Source organism: Haemorhous mexicanus, chromosome 29 (genome assembly GCF_027477595.1).
Source record: "Haemorhous mexicanus isolate bHaeMex1 chromosome 29, bHaeMex1.pri, whole genome shotgun sequence".
Taxonomy (NCBI): Eukaryota; Metazoa; Chordata; class Aves; order Passeriformes; family Fringillidae; genus Haemorhous; species Haemorhous mexicanus.
The window spans coordinates 3,034,922-3,061,067 of record NC_082369.1 but is presented as its reverse complement, the minus strand read 5'-3'; the positions used below and the strand labels follow the sequence as shown (position 1 = coordinate 3,061,067).

Below are 26,146 nucleotides of genomic sequence, written 5' to 3'. Positions count from 1 at the left end.
ATATGAACTATAGGGATATGCAAAACAAATGGAGGTTTGTGCTCCTCTTACAAGCAGAATTTATCTTGGATACACCCTTGTATGGAATATCATGGGACATGCACTCAGAGCCATTCTTCTAGTCAGAAAACAGGATCTAAAGAGGCCACTGTAAGAGTTGGCAGATAGACTTTGGGGATTTGCTATGGAAATTCTATATAAAAAGCTGGCCAGCCTCCCAATTTCCATTATACAAACTCCCAAATATCCCAGCTCAGAAAGCAGCATTCAAGTGCTGTACTGTACCTTGTGTTTGCAATCCTCTCCCTCCATTCTTCTGAGAGGAAGTCACCTCTTTCCAGCTGAAAACAAGAGAAAGAACAGAAACCCAGAGGGGTTAACAGGGCTCCCTCCAGAGAGGGACAACCAGACTGCACCAGCTCCCTGACCCCACAACAACCAGGGACAAGTGAAACCTTCTGCAAAGCCAGAGGTGCAGCAGGGAAAGCTGCCCCTGAGGTTTCCCCCCCCCTGCTCCCACCCTCAGCCCCTCTCCTGGGTGGGTAGAAGAGGGAAGGGTTCTGCTCCATGGAGAAGCCAGAAGTGCTGGCACTCACTGCAAAACTGCCCAGCAAATGCCTCCTGAAGGCCCCCAGGGCTGGTGACCCCCCTCAGCACAGGGAGCTGAGCATGGATTGGGAACAGCTTCTGCTGGGAGCCCTGGCTCCCAATCCAGGCTCTTGCTGCACTGCATAAACAACAATCTGATTTTTGTGCTGCTAAATATAAACCCTGAGCACTTCTAACACTTTCAAGTTGGAAATGAAGTAACATAAAGGCCTTGTTTGAAAATAAGTACAGTAATGACTTCAGTGGTTGTGGAGCACCTTTCTGGTGACACCACATCAAGCCCAGGTGACACAGAGCTCTGGCACAGACTGAAGCTCCCTCAGTGCTGTTCTGGAAATGAGAGAGGAGCCCATGGGCCATACCTCTGCTGTGCCACAAGCCAGGCAGGAGGAGGGCTGGGGGAGGAAGATAAAGAGGAGGAGAGAAAAAATAAGGTGCAAGTCTCTAATTGATGCTGATGACAGCCTTTGAAGGTGATGGTTTGTGCCAGAACCTCAGGAACATCAAAGCAGCTGCTGAGGATCCTTTTCCTGCACTGATTTCTCTGTCTGGGAAGGAGGGAGGATTTCACATGGCAGCACTAATTCCCATTAGTGACAACTCCAAAGTGCACACACTGGAACAACTTCCACCCCTCAGGGCTGGGAGCATCCAAAGGGAGCTCCTGGTGCCAGGCAGGGACACAGGGGAGGTGACAAACCTGCCTCAGCCACTGTGAAGGACAAAGCCACAGGTGCCAACAGGAATGGGGCTCCTTCCAGGAGGAAAGGAAGGGGAAAACTACCAAAATGTCCTGCTGCCACACAAGAGGGCTGAGAGAAGTGGACATTCAGGGTTCTCAGGCAAGAGAGCAAGAACTTTGCCAAGAGCCTGAAGTGCTAGAAACTGAAGAGAGCAGGCAAGATGAGCTCAAGTTATTCAGAATTACCTGTTCTACCAGTGGGCTGAAATCAGAGTCAAACCAGAATTACCACCTGTGATCTCCCACCTGCTGGGAGGGGAAGCACCTTTGACATCCCTGCTGCAATAAAACCAAGGATAAGCTGGAAGCTGAACTCAAAGAGCCAACCCAAGGGCATCTTGCTGGGCACTGTCAGAATCTAAGCCAGAGACTCAACATCAAAAAAGTTTTAAGAAGAGTTTTTTCTCATATAAGGAAAGAGTTTTTCTGGATGCCTATATGTGGACACCACCTCTTGAGTGATTTTAGGAGATAATTTTGTCTCAGTCATATCTATTCTTGTAGTGAGCAGCTCCAAGTTGAGTAACCAAGACAAAGTCAAAGAAATCCCACGTGACAGGCAACAGTGTTTATTTCCTAACAACTTTTGCAAGTCAGCTTCTGGATGGCATCCTCCACACCACCAGCTTCTAAAGTCTCCAAAGGGTTTTCCTACACTAACAGGGAAAGAAAAACATTGGGAAAACCAGGAACCACAAACATCACAGTCTGCAAGAGAACACAGAAGCAGAGTAACATGAAACTATTTTGAAATGCTAAACTTCATAATAAAGGTCTTGAAATCCAACCTATGTGGCTGTAAGGCCTCACTGGGGTCCAGTTTCACTGTGTGTTTGCCCAGTCTGGGTGGTTAGAAAAGCACTTATAACCAAAATCTCCAGGTTTTAACCTGATATCACCCATGGAGGATGAACACTTTGCAAGCCAGAGCCACTTAACAATTCAAATGAAGCACAGCCCAGCTTAAAACACATCTATTTTTGTGTGGCACTGCTTCCCCAGCTCATGCTTAGCCAAGAGCCAAGGGAAAAACTTCACCAGGAAAAACACTGGAGTACAGAAATAATCAGATGAGCAACTGTGGCTGGGAGAAAATGGGTTGTTTTTTCCCTCTGGAAGCAAGGCAGTGATCCTGGATGCTCCCCTGCAGCAGGGACTGAGCTGCCTGGCCCTGTACCCAGCTCCTCACCACTGTGCTGGGCACTGATCAGTAAGGGATCACTAAGAGAAGGAAAGGAGCTCTTTACCCATCAAAAATCCCCCCAGAATCCCACTCAGCTCGGTGTGCAATAATTTTGAGAGTGAAAGAAGAACTGGGAAGGAAAATTCAGCTGATCAAGGCAAGTCCAGTCTGCTGGAGCAGCAGAACTGGTCCATGCTGGTCACTCAGGGGGAAGGGGACACATCCACAGTGACAGCCACAGGGCCACACTCAATCTCTTCCTCCACTGTCCCCTCCCTCACCCTGTTCCTCCTCTCTCAGGAACCTAATCTCCTTAGTGAATAATGAATGGAAGGGACCATCTGTAACACAGATATTTTCATCTGATTAGACAATGCAGGGGATGCTTTATCTAACAGGATAATGAGCTCAGAGAAATCGCCTCCAGAGCTGCTGCCTGCATTGCTTCTATATTTAGAAGGCAGACCAGGTTTTATTCAGGTTTTTCAAACAGCCACTGCAGGAATACACTCAGCAGCATCTGATTCCTGTAACTCTTCCTGCAACTGCATGGAAAGCAGCAGGGCCCAGCCTGGGGGAGGCAGCCAGAGGTACACAGAGGGTGTGAGTTCAAGTGGCTACAGAACAAATCAGGCTTCAATTTTGTGTGGAAACATGGCTCAGGAGGGGTTTTTTATATATACTTGTGGACAAAATAGGGTGGAAAAACACCTGGACAATTGGGGATTATTTTAAATAAACTGGGCCTTGCTCTCCAGAATTCATGTCCAAGCTCAGAACTTCCAGCACTAACAAGAACAATCCAATGGGGAAGGCCAGGAGCTCAATTTCAAGGCTGCAGAACAATTTGGTGAGGGGACAGTGACTGCCCTTCTCTCCAAGGATCTCAAACTTCATTGCTTGCAGAGTTTGGGGCGTCCTGGGGTTGCCTTTGATTACATTCCTAGCAGCTTTCTTTTCATGGCAGCTGAAAAAATCCTGCTGGGAGGATTTGGGGCAGGTTACAAAAACATCATGAGGTTCTGAGTCCCTTGGACTGCTGCAACAGGCAAAAAGGACACAAAATCTTTCTCAGCAAGATTCTACCAGCTGGCAAGGCTGGAGATGGTCAAAAGCTACAGAGATCATGGTTGCCCAAGTAACAAGGAACTGCTGAGATGCACAAACCCAAACAAGCAGGGAACATTCTGCAAAAGTCAACTTTTCAGCAGATCACCTTTCAGGGAGAACCCTAAATCCATTGGAATTGGAAATCTCTAACTCTGCTGGGATCTTGGCTGGTAAAATAACCTAAAAACCCAGCATGACCCTGCAGGGCATCTCCAGGATTTATTGCTGCCTTATGCACCACAGGTTTCACTTTTACAGCAAGAGAGAAACAGCATCCACAAAGTTCAGCCAGAGCTGCAGGTGGGATCCAAAATTCTTCCCACTGAACTCCCACCAAGCCCTCCCCTCCTCCAGCACTTGATTCTTCTCAAAACACAAAACATCATGAGGTTCTGAGTCCCTTGGACTGCTGCAACAGGCAAAAGGACAGAAAACCTTTCTCAGCAAGATTCTACCAGCTGGGAAGGCTGGAGATGGTCAAAAGCTACAGAGACCATGATTGCCCAAGTAACAAGGAGCAGAGCAGGAACTTGGGAAGGTCAGGCCCCTGTGTTGGGGAGGAGGGCTGGGCTCTCAGGGAGGCTCTGTGCTGCTGGAGCCATAAATTCACAAATTCAGGATGCCTCAGTGCAAACACTTGGCTCCCAAAGCCCAGCATTTCTGCCTGGAAAAGTACACATGGTTATTTTTAGGTCCTTGTTCTTTTCAAAAATAACCAGAGGCACGAATCCAAACCTCCAAAATGTGGCATCATTTCAAAGCCACAGGGGACGTTTGGAGGGATTTTCAAATGCCAAAACAGCAAATTTCCTGCTGAAATGGGGAGGTCAAAAATACCAGGAGCAAACAGCTGGCTCATCCTGCCCTGAGAGCAGCTCCTAGAGCAGGAGGTTTTCAGGTGCAGGTGATGTCAGTCACCATCACAAAGCAGCTCCTGGGCACTGGAACTCCCACACAGCTCCCTGCTTGTGCTCAGAACAGGAGAAATATTAAATAAAGCAGGCAGAAAGGCACCCCAAATTCAGCACTGATGCTCAAAACTCACCCCTGATCCTCAGGGCTGAGCCACCTGCAGGCACCAGAAACTCCTGGGGTTTCCTGGGAGCAGACAGAGGCATCCATCCAGCCCAAATCCCACCTTTAGGAATGCTGAGTTTGACAGCCACTGCCACCTCCTAAAGAAGCTTTTCTGGAGCAGGGCAGGAATTCTTTTATAACAACCCTGAGTAAATAAACACAAAACTAAGCCTGGTTCTCAGCAGAGTCCAACATGGGACTGCACCAGCTCCCAACTGCTCTGAGCTCAGCCTGGGATCCTTCAAGTTGTGCTTGTTTTGTCTCCAACATTTAGAATTTTGGGATCTCACAAAGCATTTTGAAAGGACAAAGTTTTCAGAAAGACAAAGATAACAGGCTTTCCATCCCTCTGTGTCCTCAGGTACAGCATGAGCAAGCCTGCTCTGTGTTGTCTTCTCTGAGTAAAAGGGAAGCACAGGCACTGAGAACCCAACAAAAACCTTTGGAATTTTGGGACCTCACAAAGCATTTTGCAGGGACAAAGTTTTCAAAAAGACAAATATGTTGGGCTTTCCATTCCACACCTTCCTGTGTCCTCCAGCAAGTCTGCTCTGTGTTTTCTTCTCTCAGGAAAAGGCAACAACAGGCCACAGGCACTGAGAACTTAACAAAAACTAAAAAACACCAAAACTTTTTCCAAGGGGAGCCCAGGAAGAGAAGAACTTTGTGCTACTCAGCAATCTCAGCCTCCTGCCCCAGATACCTGAGCTGGCTCTGATTCTGAGGCCACATGAGGATATTTACAGTTAGAAACCATGAAAACCCATCTGCCTCTTAATTGTCATGCAGGGTTTTAATTGGATGGCTGCACATATGCAGGAATTCCCCAAGAAAGACTCGCTAATTAGCCAGGCCTAATGACCTTCCCAAAGTCTCCTGCTTCCTTCAGACAAGTTTACTTGAAAAGAGTGAGGTAAAGTTAATCTTGGAAACTTCTGAGCTCCATGGGAAGAGAAAGGAGAAGATAAAAGGAGTTGGAACAAAGGGACATGTGGTGGAAGTGGGACATTCTAGTCCAAAAAGCTGAAGGAGGTGATGATGATGAAAAGCTTTAGAGGAGGAGGATCCTCCCCTTGGAATGCAGGAGAGAAGAGCAGCAAAGAAGCTGATTTTCCCTAAAAGAGCAGGAATTGCACATTCCCAAAGAGCAGGGATGTAAATATTCATTGAAGAGGATTATGAGACTTGGTGACCAACAACAGCTGGAGATCAGGAGCCTCCCAAGGCAATGCATGAGGAGCAAATCCCTCCCTCTCCTGGCATGCCCAACGTGGATCTTCCCCCCTCCAGCTGTGGCTCTGCAGCCTTGGGCATCCAACACCCCCAGGACACTTTGCCACCTGCAGCTGGGGAACTTTAATGTGCTTTTCTCATCAAGTAACTACAGAACAAATGAAGCTGCAATTTTGTGTGGAACATGGCTGAAGTGGGTAGTAATTTTATTTTTTTTTTACAATTGTGGACCAAATATATATTTTCTATATAATTTGTGGAAAAACACCTGGACAATTGGGGATTATTTTAAATAAACTGGGCCTTGCTCTCCAGAATTCATGTCCAAGCTCAGAACTTCCAGCACTAACAAGAACAATCCAATGGGGAAGGCCAGGAGCTCAATTTCAAGGCTGCAGAACAATTTGGTGAGGGGACAGTGACTGCCCTTCTCTCCAAGGATCTCAAACTTCATTGCTTGCAGAGTTTGGGGCGTCCTGGGGTTATCTTTGATTACATTCCTAGCAGCTTTCTTTTCATGGCAGCTGAAAAAATCCTGCTGGGAGGATTTGGGGCAGGTTACAAAAACATCATGAGGTTCTGAGTCCCTTGGACTGCTGCAACAGGCAAAAAGGACACAAAATCTTTCTCAGCAAGATTCTACCAGCTGGCAAGGCTGGAGATGGTCAAAAGCTACAGAGATCATGGCTGCCAAGTAACAAGGAACTGCTGAGATGCACAAACCCAAACAAGCAGGGAACGTTCTGCAAAAGTCAACTTTTCAGCAGATCACCTTTCAGGGAGAACCCTAAATCCATTGGAATTGGAAATCTCTAACTCTGCTGGGATCTTGGCTGGTAAAATAACCTAAAAATCTCCAGGATTTATTGCTGCCTTATGCACCACAGGTTTCACTTTTACAGCAAGAGAGAAACAGCATCCACAAAGTTCAGCCAGAGCTGCAGGTGGGATCCAAAATTCTTCCCACTGAACTCCCACCAAGCCCTCCCCTCCTCCAGCACTTGATTCTTCTCAAAATGCTGATTTTTCATATGACTGCCTCTAACACTGGAGTGGAACTCACGAGTTCAGCTCTGCTGATGACAGATTATTTCAATTGTTCTTACTTAGTCTCCAATATTTGGAATTTTGGGATCTCACAAAGCATTTTGCAGGAACAAAGCTGTTTTCCAGAAAGACAAAGATGCCAGGCTTTCAATTCCACATCTTCCTGTGTCCTCCAGCTGCATCATGAGCAAGTTTGCTCTGTGTTTATAGGTGTGCTTAACAGTCACCTATAGCAGATGCTTCTAAGGAGATCCTAAAGAAAATAAACTGCCTGGCAAAAGTCTGTTTGATGAATAAAAACTAAATAAAATCTGCCCTGTGTGCCTCCTGTAAAAGCCCAAAATCTGTTTCCAAGCATCACTCCCAGGTGACAGGAAACCAACTTTCCTTCAGACAAGAAGTGCTGCAAGTGTTTAACTCTTCCCAAAAAAACCTCACATTGTATATTCAGGGAAATTTTACTCTAAACACTGCAGAAAACAGAGTTATAAAAGCCAAAGAACCTGGCAAAAATAAATAGCTTTGTTTCAATATAGCACCAGACTCTGTCACTTGGAATGCTCAATATGGAAATGCTGCCTAAGGCAAGCAATATGCTTCCAATATTTTAGTCCAAGTTCCTCTCCTATTCCTGAAATTACCCAGCCCAGAAGCAGAGCATCCTCAGGAATAATTCCTTTCAAGTCATGCCAGCTGGGTGACACAATGGAAAAATGCCATATGGCCACTTCAGGGAAAGGAAAGCACTCCCAGTGCTCCCACAGCAGGAAGGAATTATCAATCCTGCTGCAGAGCAGGCCCAGCATCCCTGGGAGGGAATCCCTCTGTCCAGAGCAGGAATGGCAGGAGGGGGGTGCCAGGGGCAGGTGGGACCATCACCCTCCCATGCTGCTTCCCCAGGGAGAGCTGGAGCAGCTTCTCTGCAAGATGAGGGCACCAAGGGTGCCAGCAGACAGAAAATTGGGAAATAAAGACAGATCAGCTCCAATTGATGCCACAGTGCTGGGATCCACATGGATCACACCAGCCCAGGAACAGGGCAGGGAGGGGAGGAGGGAGAAGGGAGGAAGGAGAAGGGAGGAAGGAGAAGGGAGGAAGCAGAAGGGAGGAAGCAGAAGGGAGGAAGCAGAAGGGAGGAAGCAGAAGGGAGGAAGCAGAAGGGAGGAAGCAGAAGGGAGGAAGCAGAAGGGAGGAAGCAGAAGGGAGGAAGGAGAAGGGAGGAAGGAGAAGGGAGGAAGCAGAAGGGAGGAAGCAGAAGGGAGGAAGCAGAAGGGAGGAAGGAGAAGGGAGGAAGCAGGAGGGAGGAAGCAGGAGGGAGGAAGCAGGAGGGAGGAAGCAGGAGGGAGGAAGCAGGAGGGAGGAAGCAGGAGGGAGGAAGGAGAAGGGAGGAAGCAGAAGGGAGGAAGCAGAAGGGAGGAAGCAGAAGGGAGGAAGCAGAAGGGAGGAAGCAGAAGGGAGGAAGCAGAAGGGAGGAAGCAGAAGGGAGGAAGCAGAAGGGAGGAAGCAGGAGGGAGGAAGCAGGAGGGAGGAAGCAGAAGGGAGGAAGCAGAAGGGAGGAAGCAGAAGGGAGGAAGCAGAAGGGAGGAAGCAGGAGGGAGGAAGCAGGAGGGAGGAAGCAGGAGGCAGTTTCCCAATCCTTGCTCACACCTGGATGCAGGACACATGGGCCAGCTACAGCCTCTGAGCAGTGACCTGGCTTCCCTGGGATATTTGGGAATATCCCTGATCCACCCAGGCTCTTCCCTGCCCACAGGAAAGTGGCAGAAGCAGGAATAGATGTGTTTTCAAAACTCCCAGTGGGTTCCTATTGTACATCCATTTTCTGACTGGGAAGTGATTAAGCAGAGAGCAGATTTTCTTAAGGACAATTACAAAGGGGAAGAAAGGGAAAATGGAAGGAAGGAATGGAAAGGACAGGACAGTGCATGGATTTGCACATGCCTCACACCATCCCTGGAGGGCAAAACATCCTCAGACATAAAGAAACATCAAATTCCAACACAACCCTTGCCCCAGGCAGGAAGATCCCTCATAATGGCCCAATTGCTCCTCCTGCTCCAGCTCCACCTTCAGAGCATCCAATTCCAAACCCTCCCAAACCAGAACCACCCTCCCCTGAGAACCTCCAGCCTGTTCCCTGCTCCTGGAGCTTCCAATCTCCACCCACCCAGAACCTCCAGAACTGGGCCCAGGTGGCCACACCTTCCCCTGCCTGCAGAACCAAAGCTTCAGCTTTCAATTCCAGCAGGAGAGTTCAGAACCCCAAAAAGGAACTGCCACACCTGGCAAAAACCCCAATCCATGAAGAGAGGGAGAGGAAAGGGAAAGGGGATTTAACACAAACAGAAGACTCATGGCAGCCCCAGTCAGAACAACATTTCAGAAGAACAAATCCTCCAAAAGTTTCTGGAAAGACCTGGAAGTGCTCCCAAGAACACCATACCCCACATCAGGCAAGACAAAGAGTCTGGAAGGATAAATTGGAAACATCATCCCCAGGATCAATACAAGAACCAGGAGCAGCTGTGCCTCAGCTGCTGGAGCCTGAGGAAAGGCTGGAGGGGACTTTACAAACTCTGCACAGGGGTGTGGATCCCAATCTGCAGCTGAGTGTCACTCACTGTGTATTCTGCATGTTTCTTCCCATACCATTTCATCCATTTTCTGAACTCTCTGTCCATCGTCTGCAAGAGGGAAGAAAACCAAAACCAGCCATTAGAACACCTCACATTTCCAGTTCCATCCCAGCAATGGAGACACAGCTCTGAAGCACTCATTGATCCCCAGGAATTCTGTCTGGTTGGAGGTTTTTAGCCATGAACATTCCAAGGACAGGCAGACACAGAGCTCCTGCTGTTCAGTTTCCTCAAAAAACCCAACCCTCACTTTTTTAGGGCCAAGGCAAAGCTGGCATCTTCACCCCCCCTTTCCATGGAAGTTCCATGTTCTAAGAAAAGCCCTTACACTGCCCAGCACTAAAAATAGCCCTGGCTTAAGTTGTGGTGCATAATCCCACCAGGAGGAGGGGGGTGAGCCCAGCCTAAGCCCAGGGAGCAAAGGGACAGGCAGGACAAGGCCAGGTCTGCTGGGGTCACTGAGGAGGCAGAAAGCAGCAGGCAAAGCATCCCAGCAGCAAAGAGGGAGAATCCTGCAGCAAAACTGCTTCCCACAGCAACTGGAAGTGCTTCAAACTGCACCCAAACACACCAGGCTGCTGAGCAGGGAGGGCTCTGCTGGTTTTTATTGTCCAAAGAAGGGAGAAAGGAACAAAATTCCATATCCAGGCAGTCCAGGGCCTCACACATCCCCACACCACCCTGCCAGCAGCCTGGCCCAGCTGATCTTTAGGATTTGGCCCATATTCGGAGGGGAGTCTCCCTCCCTGGAGACATTCCAAAGCCACCTGGACACATTCCTGTGTCCCCTGCTCCAGGTGACCCTGCCAGAGGTCCCTTCTAACACCAGCTACTCTGTGGTTCTGTGTGAGAAGCCAGCAGAAATTCTGATCCCACTAACAGCTCAAGCTGGTGGTTGATCAGCTGCCCCATCAGCAGCTCAACAAAACTCTGTGTGCACAGGCATGTTTTATACTCAAAGAAACTCCAAAGCTGAGCAGGAAAACTCAAAAATCCCCTGCATTTTTATGTAGGAATTTCTATTTTAATTTATTAAGGCAATTTCACTAAAATAAATCTGGAACATTCTTCCTGTTTAGGTGAAGGTTTTCAAATTCTATTATCATGGTACCCACAGATGTGGTGCCTCAGCCAATTTAACTGCAAACTCAACCCAACTTCTTCCACAAATATTTGGAGGAAAAGTGGGCCCTAACAGAGGCACAAGGCAGCTCCACAACTCTGACACTGCAGCAGCTCCTTGGTTGTTAAATCTGACAGGATTTAACCAGGGAAATAACACAGAACATTTTGTTCACCCAGCAATCTCATGGAAGACTGAAGGTACCCAGCAGTGATTACCCCAAATTCTCCATTTGTGGGTCATTCATTGGTTTGCTGTTTGCACACTGACAGGAAGGGGCATCAGTGAAAGTGAGAATTTCACTTTTCCTCATAAAGCTGATCTCTAAGTTTCATGGTAAACACAGAGGGGATTCCTGGTCTTGTAAATGCCCCAAAGCAAAACCAGGATGTTCACAGAGAGGGACTGCAGAGCCCTCCAGGTAAAAACTTCCACTCAGTCCTGGCAGGGGAAAGAAACTAGATTTGTAGGTCCTTGACTGATCATCCTCACCACTGTGTTTATGCATTTTGCCCACATCACTGAAAAGAGGGATCAAGGAGTTTTATTTATTCCCTCCCTCCATGAGGGGTAATTTTCCAGCTGTTCAGGCTGAATCTGTGTTTTTACAAGTCAGAGGGATCAGTTTCTGTTCAGGCCATGAAGAAAGCAAACTCCTTGTGGTAAGCCATGACTGACCTTCCCTGTTTGCCTTGAACTCATCATCTGTGTGAGTCCCATTGGCACAGAATTAGAAATGTAAAGAAGCCTTACATAAATATTAAAATATACTAAAGAAGCCTGACTAAACTTGATCATACAGTCATGGAATGGTTTGGGTTGCAAAGGACCTCAAATACCATTTAGTTCCACACCCTGCCATGGGACACCTCCCACTGTCCCAGGCTGCTCCAAGCCCTGTCCAACCTGGCCTTGGGCACTGCCAGGGATTCAGGGGCAGCCACAGCTGCTCTGGGCACCCTGTGCCACCCTCACAGCCAAGAATTCCTTCCTAATCTCTAAAGCAAATCTCCCCTCCTGCAGCATCAGGGCATTTGATGGTTTTCCTCACAATGGTGCCTCCTAAGCAGACACCCAGCACAGGCTTCAGGAGGAATTCTGGTGTTTAATCACTGAGAAAGGGGCACCACCACCACAGGCAGAGACATGGCCTTTAAAATACTGAACAACTTATTGTCTGATGAATTTATTCCTGGATTTGCTGCATGCTGTGGCCTCTGGGAGCTGCATTAGAGCCATTCCAGACATGGAATGACTGCAGGTATTTGGGGGAAGCTTACACCCTTTGGACAGACCCTGGCATTACTGTTAAAAGAGCTTTCAGGGCCTGAAATCACTGCAGAAAGATGCTTCTGAACACCCCAGACTGGACACACTGCTTTCCTCAAGCCCATCCTTGCACGGCTGATATTGCACAGCTCCAGGACAGGCTGAGCTGAGCAGCAGACCCCAGCAGGGCTGGGATTCTGCCTTTCCTGCAGCAGTGAGTCCCTGCCCCAGGCAGCACCCCCAGCTCACTCACCTCAGCATACTTGGCTGGAATATCAGCTTTCTCCACTCCGTAGTGATGTTTGCAGTTGGTGGCTGCAGCCACCTGAAGCACCACCTGCCCCACACCTGCAGGGAAGGAACAAAAACCCCAGAGCTGAGAGTCAGGGAAACCAACCACTGCCAGGGCAGAGAGGCTGTCAGGGCACACAAAAGCAGCAGGTGAGCTGGGGACTGGCCAGGGCTCTGACACCCCCACTGGAGGCACTGGGCACTCCCAAAGTCATTCCCACTGCCCAGGTGCTGCTCAGCCCCCAGGCAGAGTGAGGAACAGCTGACTGATTCCTGGGGACAGCAGATTGAAGTCTCTGCCATGGGCCTGGGACCCAGCCTGCAGCACTCCCAGATATGATCTTCTGTAACCTTCCTGGACAAACAATCGTGAGAATCTGGGGAGGTTTTGTTTCCCTCCAGATGGAAAAGAGTTTCTGAGCTCTGATGTCTTTCTAAAGGTCTCATCTGAGCATCAGCCCCTGACAGGAATTTTAGTCAGTCCCACTGAGAGGGGAAGTAGAGGTAAGAAAATCACTGAAGATCACTGTATATATACATTTATATTATATTATATTATATTATATTATATTATATTATATTATATTAATCATGACATATCATATCATGACATATCTCATTATATTATATCATATCATATTATGTTATATCTTTAATTTTTAATTATTCTATTAAATTATGCATATTATATATTACATATAATATAGATTATTATATATACATATGTAATATGTGTATCTATTATTGTAATTATTTATTTATAATATATATTTGTATATTTTCAATATATTATATATCTTATATGTAATATAACTAATATTATGTAGTATATCATATTATTATAACGTACTATATAATGTATTATGTATATTTATTATATATTATATGTGAATATATTATATATTTCATCATATGTATACCATATTCTTATACTTTCTAATAGCATACTACTAAATATTAAATTATTCTACAATCTATTGTTTTACTATGGAGAACATACACAAATATCCAGTATTTAACTGTTAATGTCCAGTACATAACTGTTTAATATTTGCATATACTTTCAAATTGAAAACACATTTTTTTTAAAATCTATTTTTCCCCAGAAGTCCAGTATCACACATTCTTGTTTGGGTTTAATGTGTTAATGCTTCAGAACACATCAAGCAAGAGGGGAAATTCTTGTTACTCCTTTCCTGCTCTGAAGCAGATTTACCAAGAAAAAGAACATTTTCTTACTCAGTGTCTCTGTTGCACATGTGCTTGAGTCATACCTGGTTTCCTCACCAACTAGACACATCAATTTCCTTTTAAAACTCGACACTGGTGCAGATGTGGGTTAGATTTTGTGGGTTTAACAACTGTTCAAGTAAACTACAAAAGCTTTCTTGACACACTGACAAGTCAGAGGCAAAAAAAAAAACCCCCTAAATTTTCAGATTCCACACCAAGTGTTTCACATAGAAAGGGTCAAGAAATCAAATTTTCAGATACAAATGGGCATAAAGTAAATTCAGTGAAAACAGATGAATCCTTAGGAATGCAACTTGATGGGTCAAATATCATTTTTAACATTGCTTCTTCTTCACAAGTGTATCCAACAATACCAACACAAACAAAGGGGTTTGTAACAAGGCTTTACTGCATTGCAGGCTGATATTTCACTGCCACCAGAAAAGAGGTCTGGGGGGTTTGTCTGGTCCATTTAATCCTGGCATAAAAGCAGGAGCATCTTTGGGGATTATCTGGAAAAGATGCTTGTGAAAAATGCATATTTTATGATTGGCTTTTCACAAATATTCAAATGAATATTATATGTGTTATGTTAGAAAGTGATGCTGTATTGGTTTTCTTAAGTGGTAAATATAGTTTTAGGTTATAACATAAGGTTGGAGTGGAGACTATGCTGTGTGGGATAATTCTTTCTAAAGAAAGGACTCTCACTGAGATAGCAGCCACAGGACACCTGAATCTTTCAGAGAAAGAGAATTTATTGCTCCATTATCAGAAGAAACAAACTTCTTCCCACCTTGCCCAGCCCTGAACACGCCAGTTAGGACTAAGAGGAAGAAGTTGAAGATGACCAGACAGAAAGCTGTGTTTGAATGGAATTGATGCATCATGTATGAGGTGTATGAATATGCAACAGGTTATGGTTTTTAAGGGTTAATCCTCTGTTAACTGTGTCCATTTTCAGGCTTGTGCTGCCCAGAAAAAGGTACCTGGACATCCATAACTCTTTGTTTCTATTGTCTCATATTGTCCTAATCCAAATTGTCCAAATTATTATTACTCTAATTATATTGCTATTTTTACAACCATTTTATTACTATTAAACTTTTAAAATTTTAAAAACGAGTGATTGGTGTTTTTCACAATGTTTATCCTGTAACACAGCCCCCAGCCCTGGTTGGCTTCCCAAATATGAGTTTCTTAAAGCATAAAGGAAAAGAAAAATCAAAGGAGAAAAAGGAATTATTGCTCACTTACCACTGCCCAAGTCAACGAACAAATCATCCTCTGTCATTTTAATCTCATCGATCATTTGGGCCACCAGGTCAAAGGAGGTTTCTCCGTAGACCTCGGGCGAGAAGGGCTCGTAGTTGTTGAGCTTCTCGGGGTCGGTGACCGAGTGGTTGTAGACCTGCTGCAGGATGTGCCGCAGGAGCCCGTTGGAGGGACGCGTGTTCAGCTTCATGGGCTGCGTGGTCCCCTTCCACTGCAGGGACAGACGTGGATCTTGAGATGGTTGGACCTCCTACCTCATACAGAGTCCATCACAGCCAACCTCTTTACCACAGCTTGTCAGGACCCAGGACATCCCTCCGGCTGTCCTGAGCAGCCAAGACCCTGCCAGGGGTCTCGGGAACCCTGGTGCAGAGCCCAAAATAACTGTGGTTTTGATTATGACCCATGGATTATAACCCAAGTTACCAACCTTAGATGAAGATCTGCAAGCCACAACAAATTAAGCAGAATGACAGTGAAGTTATCACAGGGCAAAAAAATAGATTTTTGGGGTTTTTAGAATGGGGATTCAGGGGGGCAAGATGGAGGGATCTGGGCATGTCCAGCCTTTCTCCTCCTTCTTCTTCTTGGCCTCCATCTTCTGCTGTGATGGTGGCACTTTTAGATTGGTTTAGAGTAGAAGCTCACTGTCTAACACAGGTGACAGGTATTGGGAAGTAATTGTAAACACTGTATAAGTAGTTTTTAGTATCAAAAGATAACACCGCCCCGGGGGCAGGCAGAGGGCCCTGGACTGTCCTGCTGAGCAGGACAGGAGAAAGAATCTTACAGATAAGATACAATAAACAACCTTGAGACTGAGAAATGAAGAGCTCTGAGTCCTTCTTCAAGCACCAGGCTGGGAAAAAGGACTTTCTAACTTTTCTTGGGGTCACTCTGACAAGCAAGAGACCCTGACAACAGGTGACAGACAAACAGCCCCTGCTGAAGAAACCCTCTCCTGATAACCTCTGCTAAGAAAACCCCACATCCCTCCTGGCAGCTCTAAGACACTCCAGAAAATGTTTGGACATTGAAGACTCAGAATTGTTTGCATTTTGAAAATTGTCTTATGGCCACTTTTAATTGGTTTTGTCTTTTTGTGTTGAGTTTCTCGAGGCATTAGCTGGTCAGAGTGACCCTGAGATGGGTTAGAAAGTCTCTTTTCCCAGCCCAGCCATGGAAGAAGGAGTCTGAACTCTTCAGTTCTCCTTCTCAAGGTTGTGAATTTTGTGTCTCATCTATAAAATATTCTCCTGGCCTGCCAAGGTCCTTTCAGCAGGTCAGACAGAGGCACTCTGGCTGCCCCCGGGGTGGTGTTATCTTTTTCTATGAAATACTGTGTGTACATTATTTACCACAACTTCCCAATACCTATCACCTATGTTAGACAGTGAGCTTCTACTCTAAACCAATCCAAAAGTGCCACCATCACAGCAGAAGATGGAGGCCAAGAAGAAGGAGGAGAAAGGCTGGACATGCCCAGATTCCTCCATCTTGCCCCCTGAACCCCCATTCTAAAAACCCCAAAAATCGATTTTTCACCCTGTGACAAACCAATTATTATTCTGCTTAGACTTTCATGGCTTGCAGATCCTCATACAAGATTGGTATTTTTTTCCATGGGTCATAATCAAAGTCACAGGTGTCTTGGGTTGTGTGCCAGGGTCTCTGAGCCCCCTGGCAGGGGTTCTGACAATCCAGGACAGCCAGAGGGATGTCCTGAATTCCAACATCAGTTGATCCTCCAGAAAAGCTTTCTTAATAATATAAAAAATGGGGAGTTGTGGAGGCCCTAGGGGGCATTCCCTGAGTTACACCCCCTTTGCTCCTTCCCCTGTTCCTATGTCTGTCCCTGTGTTCCTGAGCCATTCCCTCCCATCTCCCTGACTGGCCCTTATCTTTGTACTGCCCCAGACCAGGGGCAGCCCCTAGAGAGGGAAAGCTCATGTGCATGCTGGGACCTGAACATCTCACCACACATCTTTATGCAAAGGCCCTTTTTTGCTTCTTTACCCTGGACTTTACTAGCAGCAATTAAGGCTGCAACAGGTTGGCTCTCAAAATTATTGTGTGAATATTAGGAAAAGCTTGAATGATCGTGAGAAACAACTGCTCACTTTGAAAATTTAAAAAGGTTTCTTAAACTTTGGCAAAAATACAACAAAGGACTACACACCACGTGGCCAGTTCATCTTCAAGCTGGATGCTCAGTCTTTTAGACTCCGGGGTTGCATCAGCCAGCCCTGGCCCTTCCCAAAGTCTGTCAGTCAGCTCTTTGCCATTTGCAGTGGAGACTGCTTTGTAACTGGATTGCAGGTCAGGTGTTCCTGCCTCACCCCTGAGCACCCCCAAGCTTTTCCATTCCCAACTGCCCCATGCAAGGGACACATGTGCAGCTTCTTTTACCTGGCCTAGACAGCCCAGGCTGATGCTCACAGCACAGGGGGGAAAAGGGAACTGTGGGGAGAACAGAGGGCATCTAAACTACAATAACATAACTGTACATCACTAAAGCTTTTCTTAATATTCACACAATAGTTATCTTTTAATTGCAAGAGCCAATCATCTCATTATCCATCTATAACAGTGATGAATAACCCAACCCAATCCAAACCTTTCTGTGACTCTGCAGAAATTGCACACCAGCAGTTGCTCTGCACTTAGTCACCCCTCAATTAACAGGTAATTTCACAGGTGATAAAGGGGAACTTATAGAGATGCCAGAAACAATTGTCAATGTAAAGGACAGCACTTCGGGGTGGGTGTAAAGGTTTGCTCACTGCTTTTTTCTTTGCTATCCCCACTGAACTGATGTTGACTGCCAACACAAGAACAGGTTAATTTTGCTCCAGGAGCTGTCACATGGGAGGGATCAGATGCACTCAAACTGGGAGTGGCAGGAAAGAGATGGAAATCAAGCTTCCTTTCTTCTTCAGAAAAAAACCCATGCTAAGCAGAAAAGTTGTTAAGTTTTAAAAATGTCTACCTCTCCCCTTGATAAAAACAAACCAAAAAAGGGCAATTTCAGGGCCCCTCCTAAACTTTCCTGTGAGATTCAGATGGGAAGGAAAAAATTAAAGCCATCAGGTTTGCCAGTTCAGATAGCAACTGCAAATGCTGAATAGCTGCTAATATTTACCTATTAACCAACACAGACATGAAGGAGCCTGAATCCAAATAAGCACAAGTTTTTAAGACCCAAAATATTAAGAAAATCCCAGCAAAAAAGGCTTGTTGCCATAATACTGCATATTTCAAATAATTCCCAGAAGCGGAAAAAAATCCACCTATGCTTTCAAATTAAGCAGAATAGTAACATTATTCATTGCTCAGGTTTTGCTTCCTCCAGTTCAACCTTTTTTGGGGGTAAGAGAACCAAAAAGCTCATTAAATTGGCCTGAAAAGAGATTACATTCTCCTTTAGCCAGTGATCCCACAGGCCAGAGCAGCTGAACTGTGGCAAGGAAATTCCTAAGCCATGGATCACTTCCACAACACACAGGAGAGTTCATATGGATTATTTAAGTACCCATAAGTCACAGATTTCCCTGTGCAAAAGTCAATCTATATGAGAAATCCCTGTGTTAAATGTAGAGAAACCTTTCCTTCCTCCTAAAGGAAAGTCAGCTGTTTCCATGTGCCAAAATAACAGTGCCAGAAGTGCACAAGGAAGAGCAACAGCTCTGAATTTGGGAACAAAAAGTGATGTTTAATTCCCTTTTTCTCTGTAGGAATGTCCCTCCAACACTAACTCCTTGACTGCCCAGATGTGATCAAGAAAATAATATTAATACCAAGTTAGAGACCCCAAAAACTGGAAGTGCTGGATATTGCTGCTGTCTCAGGCTGTTCCTGGAACACCACATTTGTCACACCTCAATTAACAGGTAATTTCACAGGTGATAAAAGGGGAATTTAAAGAGATGGAAAAACCGATTGGCAACGTACAGCACAACATTGAATAGAGTTGGGGTGGGTGTAAAGGTTTGTTCACTCCTTTTTTCTTTGCTATCCCCACTGAACCGATGTTGAACTGAGGAAATGCAGAACTGAGTCAGTCACAGCTTTCTGCTGCTGTTCACTCCCTGAATTCAAAGGTGGCACACAAACCCATGGCAGCTTTGTGCCAAATTCAATACTCACCAACTGGTGGATGCTGTCAATGGCTCGGTTGTACTTGTCACACAGTCTCTGCATGCTCTCAAAGCTGGGGGAAGAACACAGGGACAGCTCAAAACAGGCAAGTTTGAAGGTAAAACCTTGTGCTTTTCCATCCTCTTGGCTAGTAGGTATTTAGGGTTTGCTTCTCTCAGAATATGTAATTACATACATAGACTCAGGACTTTGTTTGTTGATTTAAATAAAATCCCTAGTAGACCAGGAGTACATGACAAATATTAGTTCCTTTATTTAAAGTCATATATGAGTACAGCCCTTTTCCTGGTAAACTTCTGTATTCTCAGAACCTCTTCTCCATACTTTCAGCTACCCAGAAATTAAAGAGCTGTGTACATTTTTCTCCTTTTTGCTGTCATCTCTCCACAATAATCAGTCCTGAGACAAGCAGATGCTTTTCCAGAAATTCACCCAGGGACTGGAAGTGCAGACAGAGCCAGCACACAGCCTAAAGCATCACCCATCAGCAAAGCCTGGGGATTGCTCCATGGGCTGCCTGGGATTATGGTCAGCCCAGGCAGATGCCCTAATGACACAAGCTGAGAGGATTAAATCAATTCATCTCGGGCCAGGAATGAAAGTATATTCCTGGGAACATCAGTGGTTATGTAACCAGACCCAGAGAGCAGCAGCAAAAACAACACAAGGAGTTACAGGAGTGACACTAAACCATGGGCACTCCCAAAGCTGGGAAGGGATGGGGGGCCAGGGGACATCAGAAGGGACACTTGAGTCTCTTGGGATCCTCAGGGTCACTACACTGGCCAGGACACCTCTCCCATGATCTCTCCCAGCTGCCTGTGCTTGTTTCCAAGCTGGGAAAAGCAAGGCTGCCATGGGGTTGGTCTGCATTTCCATAACCTGCTGCTTCTCCTTCACATCCCTGCCTCAGCCCATCTGCTGCCACGGATTTTTCCAACAATTTTTTTTCAAAGGAAAAAAAAAGACTGAAATCATTATCAGAATTCCAGTTCATGACTTTCTTGAAAAGCTGCAGGAAGATAGTGGGGGATGACTTTGGGGAACAGAGGGGTTTTACTTTTATTCAGCATTCTTGCCAACCACACTGATGGTCCCCAGTGAAATACACCCAGTGAGGATGTCAGAACCACAAAAACACAGTAATGCAGCTGCTGGGAGTAATCCACAAATCCAAATTAATGGATTTTAATGACAAAGGATGCTTGACCTTGAACATTCCTTTTGCATTTTCCAGGAGGAAGGCAGGGATTAGCAAGTCTTTCAATGAAACAATGAAAATTGAGAGAAGAGGAAGAAATACCTTAAGTAGATCATGACAGAAATATCTAGGGCTGGGGAGGTTTAGGCTGGGTCTCCCAAGGGTGCTGGGCACTGCCCAGGCTCCCCAGGGAATGGTCCCAAGGCTGCCAGAGCTCCAGGAGCTCTCAGGGCTGCTCAGGGTGGGGGTGTTGGGGTGGCTGTGCAGGGACAGGGGCTGAGCTGATCATCCCTGTGGGATCCAGCTCAGGATATTCTGGGATTCTACTCACAGCAGTGCAGTTTCATCAGTAAACTTTCTTCTAACAGTTTGGTCATTCTGTGCACTTGGATAAATTCAGTCTTCCCCATGAAGGCAACCAGGGAGGTTTTGGTAAACTGCAGCTTGAGCATCCTCCCTTTCCCTGGTGTCAGTGGAGCCAAGTCCATGCACAGAACCTCAGAAGTCTCCACAGACACAGCACAGGTCAGGATCTGCCTCTCCCAGGAGGGGAATGTCCCATAAGAGACATTCATCCTGAACTCCATGGAGCTGAGGCACCTCAGAACCCCTCCAACTGCCCACAACACTCCTGGGAATTTCACCTTTGAATTCAGCCCCCAGCCAGCAGGAAGGGGAGGAGGGGAGGGTGCAGCTCCCACTGACACCCAGCTCTGCCATGGCCTGCTGAGAACAGGAATTCCTGGTTGCTACAGGAGCAGGAACCACTGAGGTTCCCAGCCTGGCCCTGCTCCAAGGTGCAGATACCAATCATTGTTTCACAGTGAGTAATTCAATGTACAGCAGAGCTGCACTGGAGCTCGTGGAGTTTCCAATTATGTCCTTAATCCAACTGCCTTTGCCAATGTTGCTGTTACACATTTCCTACCAAAATAACTCCAGCAGAGCCTGAAGCCAGTTCTGAGAGAAAACTTCAGTTGGTAGTGTCTAAGAATAACCAGTTACACACTGGTTCACTACACCCTCCACTCCTGCTGGGAACAAAAACATTCCTCTTACCTTTTTGTATCATAGTCAATTAAAACATAGTTTTCCATGGCAAGCTTGAGATCTGGGATTTCTTCACAGACCCACCTAGAAGGAGAGAAGAAATAATGAATAGAGGTATTGCCAATTAAGTGTAATAAGGGCATTTGTCTCAATTTGGACTGCTTTACAGGAAGAGAGGACACTGCAGCAGCCCTGGGAGCTCAAAGTAATTCAGGAATAAGGCAGACATCATGGGAAACTGCAACAGTTCACATTTGTACTGAATAAACAGCAAGATGTCTGTAGACACTGGCAGGAGCATAAAGCTTCAAAATGAGGTGATAAATATATTCCACGTGTCTAAAAATACTCAAAGTCATGGCTGATGTTAATCTAACATAAAATGCAGAAGTGCAGCATTTCCAAAGAATTCTGATGCTGCAGGAATTCTTTGACAAGGCTGAATGTGGAGAAGACATTTCCCACAGCAGCCCAAAAACCCAGACACAAACCACTCAGTGCCCAGATGTTCTCTGGGGAGTGCCTAAACTGCTCTCACACCTTACACACCCAACCTAACCATATTTTTAGAAGTTATTTTGATAAAAGACCCCTTTGATAGTCTGAATTAACACAGCCCTGTGTGCTGTGGCCATCAGAAAGGGGAAGCACATGCCCACTTGCAGTGCATCCAACAATGGCAGCTCACAGGAGAGAGCTTCACTTGTGGAATGGAGGAAGATTAATTCCCTTCAAAGGCAATTTAAAAGCCACAGAAGCTTTGCACACAAATTTCCTCCACAACTATCAAACTGGAAAGCACTGTCAGCATCAGAAAAACCCACATCACAGGATGAATTCCAATAGGAATCACAGAATTTCTTCCTTGTGAACTTTGCTCCATTCTTCACTATTAAAATAATGAATAAAAAAAAATACTGAAGATCCAACAGTTCTGTTCCTTCTGGCTGATTCACACATGGTTAATAACTACACAGGCCAGTGAAAACCAGAACTTGGACATGCATGGCTGGCCCTCCTCTGGTATCTCACATCTCCCCTAAAAGCACCAGGGCTCAGAGGGGGTGGCTGGAGCGGTTGGTGCTTCTTAAATCCCAGGAACAGGCAGTCAGCAGCTGGATCCTTGTGTCCAGGGATACTCCCAGACTCCACTGCCTGATGAGATAAAGGCTTCCCTGCATTCTCTCACCACCACTTTCACAACACTGTGGGCACTTTGCACGAGAGCTTCTGACACCGAGCTCACTCCAGCCTGGCTGAAAGCAGTTGTGAAACATTACCTGACCCAACTGCTTCCTAAGGCAGCTTCCCTTTGCCAGAAAGCACCAACCACTCCAGCCACCCCCTCTGAGCCCCTTGAAAAGGGCCTTCCACACCCCAAAACTGATGCCCCCAAACCCCACAACACAGGATCTTATCCCCACCAGTCCAAGCAAACTGGCAGCACCAGCAGCAGTGCTTTGTAGACAGAAAAAGAAACTCCTTTAGGAGAAAAATGTTCAGCTCCAGCCTCATTCCACATCCTCTGCCCCTCAGCCCATGGGAAATGCTCTGATTTCAGGCACATGAGTGATGTTATCAGGCAATTGGCTCTCTCACACTCACACTGGGAGCACACAAGGCTCACTGCTACCTTTGCCTTTGCCATCTGTGACCAGATTTTGAGCTCAGGTGGTTCTGCAAGTACAGCACCTCCACCCTCACCTGTATCTGCACCACCCAAGCACTAAACCCTGCTGCAGACACAGCCCTGAGCTGAGCCAAGGGCAGCCTGTGAGGATCTAAAACAGTTAACAAGAGCAGCTTTGTAACGGGGATAACTCATCCTCATCCCTCAGGTGTTTGGGGAATTCATGTAGCATTTATTAAAAGTTGTTCTTTGGCAAGTCCCCTCCTAATCCTGCTGAAATAACAGCCAGTCACGTCCTGAGAGCCTGTGTTGGGAAATCCTCTGACTTCCTGCTCCTCTCAGTTGTCTTTCACCTTTATCCTCCCATTTTCCCCACGCTGTTCCAACTCTATCAGCAGGATTAAGAGCAATGCTACAGGGAGATCACTGCCAAACAACCCAAATGCTGCAAGATCACAGCAACAGGGGAAGCAGAGAGGGTGGGCAGAGGCAAGATCAGGACTGTTCCCTTAACCTTGTCTGTCCACAGCTCAAATACCAACTGCCACAAGTATTAAAGCTGAGCACCACCACTCATTTTTAACTCTGTTCACAACAGAATGGAATATGGCAAGATAAAACAAAAATCTCTTTGGCAGGGAGCTCTGTATTGCAACAAATTCAGCTTAGAAAAATAACTCAGAGCTGCTAAGTGGTAACTGCTGCCCTCCTGTGTGCCCTGAGCCCAGCCATCCCTTCCCAGAGCTGCAGTGAGGCACAGGAAGGGTCCCAGGCAGGCTGCACCCAGCACTTACCGAATTGTCTCAATAATTTCATGAGCAGCATCGTGGTGTTTGTCCTGAAATTAAACAAACAAACAAAAAAAGACACATCAGGTTCTGTTTGTCAGGAGTTTACAGAAATTAAAAACACACTGTTATTTAGGATACAGGTGCCAAGCACACAGGGAAAGGAGTGTTTGAATTCCACCCATGAAAGCCATCAACATGAGCCCTCTAAGGAAAATAAGGCTTAAGGAAATAAATTTCTCAAGTGTCTCTGACTGAACTGCCATTCTACTCATTTCTCTGTCATTCCCTGCAGTTAGGGACTGTGGCTGGGGATTATGGGACTGAAGCCTTTGGGATTGCTGGGATGCAGCAGGTACTTGCCTGCAAGTTCCCAAAGAACAGCTGATTCCCTTGGCCAGCATCTGGCACAGGCTCCCAGCTCCAGATGGGCAGTGAGATTCTTGCACAGGGAATGGCTTTCCAAAATAAAGCATCCAATAAACAGTGGGAGCAGATGTCAGTGCAGGAAAAACAGCCTCAGAGCACACAGCAAAAGGCCTGGATATGCAGCCCTGCTCATGAACTGAAAGCCAAAACACACCAAACCCTGAGCATCACATATCCACACCAGGGCGAGACATGGAGGTTTGCTGATTTCATTGGGGAGTTTATTCAGGAGCAACAGAAACACAAATTATTACAATGTCATGCTAAAAGAGCTCTTGGAGCTGCATTTATATGCACCATTGTACAAAAAAAGTTCTATTTTAGGGAAGCCACAGGAGTTCCTCATACACATTAATGTATCCAGCCTCAGTTACCAGAGTCCATCTGCACAAAGCTGGAGTTATATTTAGACATTTGTTTCTGCAAGTAGCTTTGACCTTTTAATTAGGAGTCTTGTATCTACAGCCCTTCCAGAAATACAAGTGCAAAGGCTCCCTCAAATCATTTCCCTTGCTCTGAGCTGCAGAAATGTCATTTCTGTAGAGTTACCAGGGGAAATTCTGTAGCAAAGGGCAGAGACAGGTAACAAAGCAGAGGACTGGGGGCAGGGGAAGGAAGGAAAGGCAAGAAGAAAACCACTGATGGTTGATAACAGCAAATGGTTGGATTATCTCATTTTCAAGACATGGAAGGACATGATCTGAGTCAAATGGAAGCATTTTCCACCATTATCTCAGCTTTCCTATTTTCAGGAGGAAACACATTTTCCCTTGTATAACCACTTCATGCTCTGGGATCAGCCAAGCCTGCAGAAGTTCTCATTCCAAGAAATTTGTACACAGCCCTTTCAAGACCTAGTTAAAAATCTCAGGACAAATAGGCAAGAATCTCTGAGGTCTGCCATCCTTCCAGTGCCTTAAAGGGGCTCATAAACAGAAGGGAGAGGAAATTTAAATATGGGGAGTTAGTGATAGAACACAGGGAATGGCTCCCAGTGCCAGAGGGCAGGGCTGGATGGGATCTTGGGCAGGAATTGTTCCCTGGCAGGGTGGGCAGGCCCTGGCCCAGGGTGCCCAGAGCAGCTGGGGCTGCCCCTGGATCCCTGGCAGTGCCCAAGGCCAGGCTGGACAGGGCTGGGAGCAGCCTGGGATGGTGGAAAATGGAACTAAATTATATTTAAGGTGCCTTCCAACACAAACCAGTCTGGGATTCTGGACTAAAGCTATGAGAGCACACAATTTTATCAGAAAAACAGCTCTTCTTTTCAGATGACAAAAAGTTAACCCCAAATCTAGAAGTCACAAAGAAGGCTAAGCCAAGAAAATCAAATTATTCCAGCTACAACACAGAGAAGGAAAAACAGCCAACAACAGTAGCCAGGACATTTGGGATGGAACACACAGAGCCTGGAGCTGAGCACTGCCCTGGCCACATTTAACAACCTGCTGCTGCCCAAACAGCACAGAACAGATCTGGGGCTGTGCTTCTTCCAGTCTCCTGGGCTGGGACAGCCCAAACCCTACAGAAAACAGCAGCATTCATAACCCAGTCTCCCAGGAATGTCAGGTAATTCTTTTGAGAAGTGTTGGCCTAGAAACCAGGGAAACAAACTAAAACCTGCTCCTGCCTCTCAGTGCACAAATAAAAGAGAAATGTGCTTTCTCCTCTTTTCTCTGTGCACTGAAAGGAGGGGACAAGGAGGGAGGAGAACTTCTCTTTCTTCTCATTCCTTATCTGCCAAGTGTAAGAATACCCCAGGACAGCAGCTCATCCATAAACATCTCCCAGAAATGTTCATGTTTCACTCCATGCAGAATTATCCCAGCAGAGCCCCCCTGGGCTGATCCAGCTCTCCCAGTAAACTGTGTTCCTGCAGAGTCACAATTTGCTTTATCAACATAAGCACATTATACCAGGAAAGTGAATTCAGGCTTATTCTGGCATAACCATTTCCTGGGAGGATGTTCCATTCCCCACTGCTGGGGTTGGACACTTGCAGTGAGAGCAGAGCACATGAGAGACCCCTGGTCCTACAGGTCTTCATGAAAACACCTCTAGAAGT

The 26,146-nt window shown here is 46.2% G+C and overlaps 1 protein-coding gene across 9 annotated transcripts in view; it reads right to left on the bottom strand.

Moving 5' to 3' along the window:
* The window catches only part of DOT1L (DOT1 like histone lysine methyltransferase), an 85,401-nt gene that overhangs the window by 44,708 nt on the left and 14,547 nt on the right, over positions 1-26,146 (bottom strand). For 8 of the 9 annotated variants that reach the window (XR_009489718.1, XM_059870177.1, XM_059870175.1 and 5 more), the window contains exons 2-8: positions 23,662-23,705; positions 21,247-21,321; positions 18,975-19,038; positions 14,811-15,039; positions 12,283-12,377; positions 9,623-9,685; positions 286-341 (exon numbers count right to left, since the gene is read on the bottom strand). Coding sequence is in view for 8 of the 9 variants with exons in the window: in XM_059870177.1 (XP_059726160.1) it covers positions 286-341; positions 9,623-9,685; positions 12,283-12,377; positions 14,811-15,039; positions 18,975-19,038; positions 21,247-21,321; positions 23,662-23,705 (626 nt within the window). In the remaining variant the exon portion in view is untranslated. Of the gene's footprint in view, positions 1-285; positions 342-9,622; positions 9,686-12,282; positions 12,378-14,810; positions 15,060-18,974; positions 19,039-21,246; positions 21,322-23,661; positions 23,706-26,146 lie in introns of those variants that run through there. The other variant, XM_059870179.1, reaches the window with a different exon arrangement.